Here is a 10,510-nt window from a genome sequence, read left to right as displayed (position 1 = left end):
GGCGTGGAGTGAGCAAGCAGCTGTGTGGTGTTTAGTTGCTGGCTAGGGTTAAACCACAACAGTACCAAAAAAGAATGACACTTTTCTATCTCCCCCTCTCCTTGAAAGAAACAAATACAAGAATGATTGGAAAAAAAAAAATCAAAACCATTTGGTAGGAGGGAGTGAGAACACGCTGCTGGCAGCTTGTATGATAGAAGCAATATTGTATTAATGTAATTATCAAGTCTGAACAATCTGACTCAAATGACTTTGCTGTAGTGGTAAGTGCAGAACAACCAAAGTGTGCTGAAAAGCCTGGCTATAAGCTCTTATGCTGCCACTCCACCTACTGCACACCTGCCATCTGCTCCTGGGGCCTCGCACAGACAAACTTGTTATCCACAGCTGCACATAAACTCCTGTAGTTTTCCACTGCATCTGAGGTGGGCAGACTGTTTTCATCATTCGTGGCTTCATGGCTGGAATCCAACTCCCCAGCAATTCATTTATTCGAATCCTTATCCTTGGGGGGGGGGAGGGAGGGGGGGAGTCTCGCCCACCCCCCCACAAGAATGCACTATGACTTTCAGAACAGAAGTCCTTCTAAGTTTGGGAAGATGACAATCCCTACATTAAAAATCATAGCTACTTTTTATTATTAAGGAACTGCCATTAGAAATACTAAATATTCTGATATGGAATATCAGCAAATGAGATCATAAAGTATTTAGACCTGAATTTATGAGTAAAGATTGTTATTGAAAGGCCTCAAGTGTTATATGTGCTGAATTTTACTGGTATTGAAATTCAAAGAAAATGAAGACATTCTATTGAGCTCTTATTGGAATTCATACAGTTAAAGTTAAATTGAACAGTCTTCATAGGGTCACAGCACATTTGGAAGGGAAAAAATTACACACTGATTAAAAAATGGATTTTCATATTACAGAAAAAAAAGAAGAGACATACACTATAGAAAAAAGTAATTTCATTTAAGCTGCTCCTTTGGGAAAGACAGCTGTAACGTGTTTCTAGGATATAGCTAAAGTCTGACTTTCCTCTATACTTATTAGTCTTTTCATACACAAGATCTTGACTGGCCAGTTGCAAACAAGTTCTGTGAAGACTGGTCACATGAGAGGAGACAACCAAATTATATGCTCAGAACAATGTTACCTCTTCTTAAATTTTTAAAGGAATTTCTTTTTCAAGAGCATTCACTAACAAAACCACTGGGAAAGGGGAGAAGTTGCAAACATATAGTATTTACATCTACTGTTCTTGCCAATCCTGAAAAGAGTTCCTGAAAGAAACAGTGGCTGCAAAGCCTAGCTCAGCTTTACAGCCTGTTGGAAGGGAAGAGAATTTAACTTCGCTATTACTCCCAGTGAAGCACTGTCATCTGACTTTTAGTGCGTTTTCACACATCAATTACAAAAGCAACTGGCATAACCAGTTCTGCTCAAGCAGGATTCCTGAAGATAATTGATACAAAAAATTAATCATGCAAATCCCCATTGTAAATATACTTCCAGCTTCTCAGATGGGATTACTTGTTCTGACAGCTTTTAAAGCTTTAAAACTGTAAACTGTATAAAACTGTAACTGTATAAAAACTATATAAAACCTCTTGGTGATGATGCAAAGCAATCCAACCTTAGCCTATGCCAATACTGATTCTTTACCAAAAGAAATATTAATGAATACTGTCAGCAGTAAAAGTAGACCAAACACCAACTTAACTGGAGTGACTTTAATTCCCACATTGTTAAAATAGACTATGATGCTATGTCTTACACACACTAGTTGAACAAGTGAGTGCTGTTAGAAGTTTTTATAGGACTTGACAAAAGGCTTATGTGCTCAAAAACCTGTCTGACCATTCTTTTGGTCGGAGGTCAGACAGGAAAAAATGCTACTGCTCCTCACAAATTGTGTCTGGCCTCAGTTGTATATGTACAGTCATCTTCAGCTGTGGTGTAATAATGCTCAACTTGTGAATGGCAACTGAAGTTTGAGGCTCTGGAGTTTTAATCATTTATTTATTAAGCAGCAGGCCAGAAGGAAATAAGAACTTGAATTTCTAAGAACAATCTTTAGCCACTTCACAGTTCAATTACTTCCCCCCCCCCCCCCCTTCTGGCCTGACCTTCAAGTTCTCCCCCCCCCCCCCCCGCTTCTGTGCTGACCTTGCAGTTGCATTCTTTCTTGCAAATTTCTTTCAATCCCAGACGAGATTATTATGGGGAAAGTATCAGAACAATGTACAATATTAAAGTATTTAAAGATTATTCCCTGCGTATAAGTTTTAAAAAATGTGTATCAAACATCCTTATCTTTCAGAAGACTAAGTTTACAGTTAACTTTGTTGATCTCATTCTGGAAAAAAAAATATAAAGGTATCATAAACTGGAACCATGAACATACCAATGAACTCACTATAGGAGTGTACAGCCACAGATCTACACAGTCACAGGGCTCTAATTAGTGACCCGGCACAAAGGATTTCTTTGATGTCTGTCCAGAAGCAAAAGAAACTGACTTGAGAAAGGATTACTTGGTGGCTTAGTCACCTTAGTTCCTGCGCACAAAGAGCTTCATACCAAGCAGGTACGATCAGATGGATTTCCCTAGGTATGTGAAACTTGCGGACAGATACAAACAGAAATTGACGGTGATAGCTACTACAGTCAGGCTATTTTGTGGCATCTTAGATAATCCAAAGGACTTTCGATAGTCGAACATTCAAGTTACATGCAACTTGAATTTTTTTTTTTTCCCCCCAAGATGGGAAACCATAATCAAGTAAAAATCATGATGAAGAATTTATCACCCTTCCTCTAAGTTGCCTTTCAGAATTAACTTAGACTACGATTTTGCTAATAGAAACACTAGTCAAGAGCCTCTGTAGTCAGGCAGGTTGAGTCTCCTACAATCTATGGGCTAATGAGTATTTTACCACATAGACAATAACATCACTGTGAACAGACAATTTGCAGGAAGACCTGGACTCCATGGTATGAATATGTTTGTTTGGTTTTCTCCCTTGAAAAGAATCGATAAGCCAAGCCTGAGCAGCCAGAGAATGGAAAGGCTCTTGCTCAATAAACAACCCGTTTCAAGTACCAGCACCAACAGAGGCAGGCACTGGAACAGGAGGGACAGGGTCAAGCTCAAGAGGAAGGCATCTTGAGTCTACATCTCCATCCTTTCCCAAACTTGAAGCGTCTGAAGTAGTAGACTCTCAGAAGCCTGTCAGTTTTCTGCCACCAGCAAATAGGCGTGAAACCCTTTAACAGGGCACTGAGTATCTCTTCAGTACAAATCCAGGTGAATACACAGGAGGCAGAGTCATGAAAGGTTAAGTTACAAGGGCACGTCAATGCACAATTCTTTTGTTCATCATGTCAGCAGCACAAAACATTAGAAATAAGTCTGTCAGAGCACTGAATCCTAAGAATGAAGTCAGATAATCCTGCACATACAGAAGATGGAAGGAATAAAGTGTACTACGGGAAGGAAGCAATACCCATGATAACTGTGGCCAGCAGCACATGACAAATGTCTAACTATTTCTCATCAAGTTTGCAGAAGCCCAGTTGTATAATATAATCAGAAATTCATGGCATGGAGTGACAGGTGACTGCTGCCACGAATCACTATGTTAGCTCAAGAGATCCAACAGACAACAGGGTTCAAAACCCTGCTGATTTCCCATGATGTCAGAAAAACTGACTCCCTTTTCTCTCTCCAGTTTAGTTTTCTTGAAGTGTATAGGAAGCTACACAACGCTATGTTAAAAGAATACTTAGGTTTTGAATTAGTGCCTTCTGTCTAGATGGCATTTTCCACTCAGACTGTGTGCTCTACACACTTCACTCAATATGTAGAGCTGACAGCGTTCAATTAACAATTATGATGTTGCCATCATTGTTCAGGGCCTCGCAGCTCCCTGTACAGTCCTCAAGAACCAGCTCCTATACTGACAAGTTCATGTAAGAGTGTTCCACAACGTTTTCCACATCTCTTTGCATAAGACAGCATGGTAATCAAGTCATGAAACACTGGTGATCAACACATGGAGTCTCAAGCTCCCAAACAGTCATCAACTTTGCATCCCCAAATGATCAGCTTCTCAGGGCACCTACTGTTTATAGTGGATTTCATATAACGCAAGTGTAACTCCCATTGCACTGAGATTTAAGGCAGGCCTTAGCACTTCTGGGAAGAAAAATAAATTTAAAAAAAAAAAAAAATCAAGCCCAATTTCAAGTAAAGCATACATAAAGCGCAGACAATTAACAGCCACCTATGAAAGAAATAGTTTAGGCACCTTGTTTCATGTCCCACAGGAAAAAGTGCAGACACTGAAATCCTTTACTAGGACACTAACCATTTACCTTGATCACAGCCATCTTCTCCCGCAACTCCCACATTTCATTGCATACCTCCAAATTCGTCAATACATGAGATAAGGATCTTCCAAGCACCTACTCTTCCGGCCTTGGAAATAAAATACATACCTCAAGGTAGAAATAGACCCAGAACATTTATTCTTCTGGCCTAGTACCCTTTTTTGCAGAAAGAAGAAGAAACCGGTGTTGGCCAACAAGCATCATCCCGATAGCCAATACGCTGTCACCTCCTCCACTTACACATATGCAAGTTCTTTAGGCACAAGTTAAAGAGCTAAAAGCATGCCTCTAAATGGGCAAAAAACTCTGCAACACAAGTGCTACTTTGTCATTGTCAAAGCAACCTGTGAGGGGTAACCTAAATTGGATGTGCTGCTTTTGGGTGCTGGTGAGGCTGGATTAGTTATTTACAGCATTACCCATGTCTCAGAAATTCTACATGTCAAAAATAACTTCAGGAAAGCACCAAATAAATTAGGAAGGATTAGCTATTGTTATCCAAGAGGCATTGGAGACAATTGTTTTAGACTTGCAATCTTGCCAGAAACTCACTAATGGTTGGATGCCATACCACATAATCTTTAATAGCTACTTTTTTCTAACAAATTTAATACAACTATTCAAAGTTGTGATGTTCTAGGAACACTGAATATTCATGATGTAAGATAGTTTGGATCGAAAGGAAAAATATTCACAGTACCAGCAACAACCACAAAATGTTAATTAATTCTTCACCCAATTATCAAAGAACAGATGACTACAATAAAATAGTACTGTGTACAAAATAGAGTACTGCGATTATTAAGCCTCTTCAATAGCGTCATCAAAAATCTTTGGTGAACACTTTGGAACTGTTAATTGTATCAAGATAAGCTGCAGAAAAAGTCTGAATGGTTGATCATAGTGACAACTTCAAAAGGCTGCTTGAACTTCATTTAAATTAACAGCCTAGAACAGTCAGCTGTGTGACAGCTAAGAACAGTCACACAAGACACCTGGATTTCCAGAGCACTTTACTTTAAATCAAGCAGCACAGTCCTTCAAATCAGCAATCTCATTTCACACACAGCAGCTGGTTTTGAAGCTCTAAGTACATGGTCTCTCTCCATGCAAACCTTCCCAGTCCCACAGTGGTTTGAACAAGGAAGTGAGAATCAGATGAAATACAACAAAAGCCCCAAACACATAAAATGCCTATATGCAATCCAAAAATCCCAGATCAAGTGAGACAGATTGAAAGAGGATATTTTATTCTCACTGAAAGAACAGCTCATATACTACTGACCACATAGTTGGATTTCACAAGATTTTTCCCCATTGGGAAGGCAGGTTATTTGATTCACTAGCAATGTGCTTGCGTTCATCTGTAGCACAACCAGTCCTCTGAAATGTTATGTTTTCAACAATGTTACAATGCTATAGCTTGAGAAGTGATATGCAAAGAAGGCGAAAAGGGGTTTTTACTGTGTTTTTTTATTCTCTTATAACACAATAAGGAAGGCCTGAAAAGGTTTTTGAATAACCTCTTCCCCCCCAAAAAAATAGCTGCTAAAATTTGACAAATCATGGATCTAACTACTGGCAAATATAAGCAACAGACTGTCGTGGTTTAACCCCAGTTGGCAACTAAGTACCCCACAGCCGCCCGCTCACCCTCCCTGCCCCAGTGGGATGGGGGAGAGAATCGGGGTGGGGTGGAGGGTGGGAAGTAAAACCCATGGGTTGAGATAAAGACAGTTTAATAGGGGGGAAAAAAAAAAAAGAATATACAAAACAAGTGATGCATTATGCAATGGCTCACGACCCACTGACCGATGCCCAGCCAGTTCCCGAGCAGTGATCGCTGCCCCCCGGCCCACTCCCCCCAGCTTATATGCTGAGCATGATGTCATATGGTATGGAATACCCCGTTGGCCAGTTTGGGTCAGCTGTCCTGGCTATGCTCCCTCCCAGCTTCTTGTGCACCTGGCAGATCATAAGAAGCCGAAAAGTCCTCGACTAACGTAAACACGACTTAGCAACAACTAGACTTAGCAACAACTAAACTGTACCAGCTACTAGGAAGAAAATTAACTTTATCTCAGCCAAAACCAGGACACAGACACATACAAAAAAAACAATGTCAAAACTAGTTAAGCAGCAATGAAGACAGGGAGAAACCTAAATTCTTTGGTGTTTCCGATGCTTTTAAAGTTTTTCTCTATTCACAGAACCACTTCAAGAAACAATTTCAATACACACTCCCTTTTGAACTATACTGTACAAGGAAAAAAAAAAATTTATTCCATTCACCTATCCTGAACTGTATTGTATTGTTCCAACATTTCAAGTCAGTAACCAAATTTTCATCAAGGCCCACACACGGAAAATTTCAACTCCAAACAGCAAATACTTCAGAAAACAAGGAATGGGTGACACTAGCATTCCAACACAAGTTTCTGGCACTCTACCATTCACTGTATCTCGAATTTATGTATTTTTAATTACTCTTTAAGCACAAATAAGCCAAGTCCCAGCAGAACACAATTTCCCTTCAAACAGCATGTTATGGATGGGTCTATGACACAAAGGCCACAAACCAGTGAAAGCTAGAACAAGATAAAAAAATTGGAAAGATTTTCAAAATACCTCTTAGCTTGATTATAAAAAACAAATATGCATTCATATACCTTGAATCTTCATGTGAAATGCTTTACACCAAAGTGGTATGTGTTTTCATGGAGTACTCAATGTCATGACCATGTAGAACACATTCTTTTGAATGGCACTGTTATAATGGAAGTAAAATTTCAATGAAGAACCTTCTCTGATACTGTCCAAGAAATTGTGTGCAACTCATCAAACAAACAGGCTTCACAGTCATATATACAGATCACATACTTAACTGGCTTCTACATTCACCACTAATCCTAACAGAATTAAACAAATACCTTTTGTATTTTCTTTGGATCTTTCTGTGAGTTTTCTCTGAGAGGTACTTTTCCAAACAACTTCCATCCCACATCATTCTGTTTTTCAAATCTTGCACTTTGCTTTCTGATAAACAAATTCCTACAAAAAAAAAATGTTTGATTAAGAAAAAGGGTTGATTAATTATAATAAACAGAAGGATAGACAATTTGCTAACCTCATGTATCCCAATCACATATTCCAACTCCTCTTGTGGTTGTTCTGGCAGACACTGTTTCCCATCCTCAAGAGGTACATCATGCAGTATTATCACCATACTAGGCACTGGACTTGGTTAAACAAGAATTTTTAGTGGATTAAAAAAAAACTCATTTGCAACTTTCTAAAAGTGACCTTCTTTTTTAGCCTCCCTCTAGATCATTAAGACTAAGACACTAAATCTCTTGCTGCATAAACATTCTCCACCCGTTACAACACACTACTACCAAAAATCACAAAAAAGTTGCAGACAATCTTTCATAAAGATTATTTTTCCTGAATAACCTTAAAAGCAGCTATCAAAACACATTAATTCTGAAGTCTCTCTGAAATATCTCAAATTAACCAGCTTAAACACTGTAGTAACAGTCATAAGGTTAGACATAAAGCTACTGAAAATTAAATTATTTTTTTGACGTTGCTAGTTTTTAATCATAAAGCAGTATGCCAGCCTTGTGTCTTCTCACCACAACTATGTTTTTCCAAATCTGGACATACGGTACAGACCAGTTGTCACACTTTTGGTAGCACTCAGCTCCTCCAAGAGCACAACAGATATTCTACACCCACAGCATGTCTGGATTATTAAAGTAACAGATTTTCTTTTGTCCTACTGTCTAGTTCAGCGAATATTCAAATATGTCCAGGTTACCTCAATTATTTACACGCCTTGTGGCAGGTTTTCTGGGAACTTGTCTATAGGCTTTTGCTCCCTCATTTAAAAGAAAAAAATAAATTCCACTGAGACAAAAGCATTTCTGCTACTTCAATCAGCAGGCAGCTATAGCATCTTCATACCACGGATGCTTCCAGTCTGGCATTACTGCTTTTCCTTACAGTTACTGCCTTAATGCCCAGTGGGTTGACCCACCAAGTACAGATTGTTTCTTATCCATAAAGTGTGGCAGTTTGGGAAATAAAACTATATTGAGCTTCAATAAGTTCTAAAAGGGCTGCATACACATCTGCAATGGGAACAACCTGAACACTAAAAAGTTGTTTTTCCCTGACCACTTTGGATCAGCTAACATGAACAGTATCATAAATATACCAACAGAGATAATATTTCTTGGAATACAGGAGAAATGTTTAATACGAGAAAAACAATTGAGGCACAAACGTCAGAGTGCGCTGGAATGCATTATAAGGTTAATAGGGTGCACTGCCATCCTTAAATATGGATATATTTACACAAACAATCACATGCTTTTATATCACAAGGGTACAGTTACCTTGAAACCTAAACCAGGAACAGATTATCATATTAAAAGATAAGAACAAAGTGTTTAGGTATAGAAATCACAGAAGTCAATAACAACTGATGTCAAAGCTAAGCAGTAACTGCACTTCTACAAACCCCTTTCAGCTTTCCCCTACCCCACCTCACACAAAATAAAAAATATTAGGGAAAGCACTAAAGAACAGCAGCATGGAAAACGTAGAAACATACTGTCACGTTTTCCCTCGCTCCACTTTTTTCAAAGCATGAAATTATAATTCTACTAGGTAGAAATCTAGATAAACTACTGGATAAAAACCAAAGATTTGCTTTGTCTCTATAACTAGCATACTCCATTTCAACGTTAAGAAGCTCTCCTGTACCTAGGGAAAGCACTAAAGAACAGCAGCATGGAAAACGTAGAAACATACTGTCACGTTTTCCCTCGCTCCACTTTTTTCAAAGCATGAAATTATAATTCTACTAGGTAGAAATCTAGATAAACTACTGGATAAAAACCAAAGATTTGCTTTGTCTCTATAACTAGCATACTCCATTTCAACGTTAAGAAGCTCTCCTGTACCTCATCATTACAGCTGTAATGCTACTTAGAGATTTTAACCTAACTAGAGCATTAATCAACAAGTTTGACTACACTGCTACCACTACAACTGCTAGTGCTGGGAAAAAGAGACCATCATAAAAACAACTCCGAAGAAAGGTATCTCAGTTGATTTTGCTTTCTTTTCACCAGCAATTCCTTCACCTTGGCAATATAAAGAATCCATTCTGTTTGAGCGTTTAGTACTCTGAAGGGCTTCTGCATGTAATTTTCTTACCCCTGCCCAAGTTCATAGCATGTATGTCAGACAGCCTGAGATGATGGATTTATAGGATCATGTGAGACAGCTACCAGGGAAATAAAATGTAAAGAGACACAGACATGAGATTTCTTTTTTTAATGTATGTGTTTAGTTAATTTAAAATGGAGAAATATCAAGCAAGTTCTAAAATATATCTAAGAATAAAAAGGAAAACATGACAGGAATAATGTCATCAAAACGACTGCAAGTAAACGGGATCCACAATGCAAGACAGGCTGGCCGTTCTTGCAAAAGGTTTTCTTTCAGCTTGTTAATACTTCAGAAGCTAGCAAACTAAATTCCAGGCTACATACTCTCTTCAGAGAAAACAAGAACTTCTAGCATCAGGGACACGTGAAAGAGCCCCATTAGGAGGCACACCTGTGTGACAGTTCTGTGCATATTCAAATCCTCTTTTGCAAGCAAAAGGCTTTCACCACAGTTCATTAGCACTGCAATAACATGAAAATTAAAGGACTAACAGGCAATTTTCTCTCCCTATCTATCTACATTAGAGGTTGCCAGCACAGACATACACAAGCAACAATCCCCCCAGTCTCCTCTGAGAGATTTTAAGAGCAGCAGTAGGTCTTTATCCTCAGAGCAAAATAAAGATGAATTGGAATGATAAAGTATAATAGCTCTCTGCTGCAAGTGCCTGCGTAAGATGAACTACACCTGAAAAGTCAATCTCACATACTTGCTTTCAGTTCAGCTCCGCAATCCTAACTATCTGTTTTCCCTTTAGAGGGAGCATCATACTAAGTAATCCGCTCTCCAGCTTATCTAGCAGATGGCACAGCACTTGCTCAGCTCACTCTTCTCCATCCGTGTACGTTCTGTACGTACCAGGGAACCAGGCA

The 10,510-nt window shown here is 38.8% G+C and overlaps 1 protein-coding gene across 1 annotated transcript in view; it reads right to left on the bottom strand.

Annotated features, from left to right (window-relative positions):
• The window catches only part of LOC104083036 (TBC1 domain family member 14-like), a gene marked incomplete at its 3' end in the record, with an annotated part of 32,268 nt that overhangs the window by 7,485 nt on the left and 14,273 nt on the right, over positions 1-10,510 (bottom strand). Inside the window, exon 2 of the mRNA XM_009586391.1 lies at positions 7,328-7,448. Within this exon, the coding sequence (XP_009584686.1) occupies positions 7,328-7,448 (121 nt within the window). The remainder of the gene's footprint in view (positions 1-7,327; positions 7,449-10,510) is intronic.

This window comes from Fulmarus glacialis, unplaced genomic scaffold (assembly GCF_000690835.1).
Source record: "Fulmarus glacialis isolate BGI_N327 unplaced genomic scaffold, ASM69083v1 scaffold17010, whole genome shotgun sequence".
In the NCBI taxonomy this organism is placed as follows: Eukaryota; Metazoa; Chordata; class Aves; order Procellariiformes; family Procellariidae; genus Fulmarus; species Fulmarus glacialis.
Note: the sequence above shows the minus strand (reverse complement) of the source record. Positions and strands in the feature narration are given on the sequence as shown.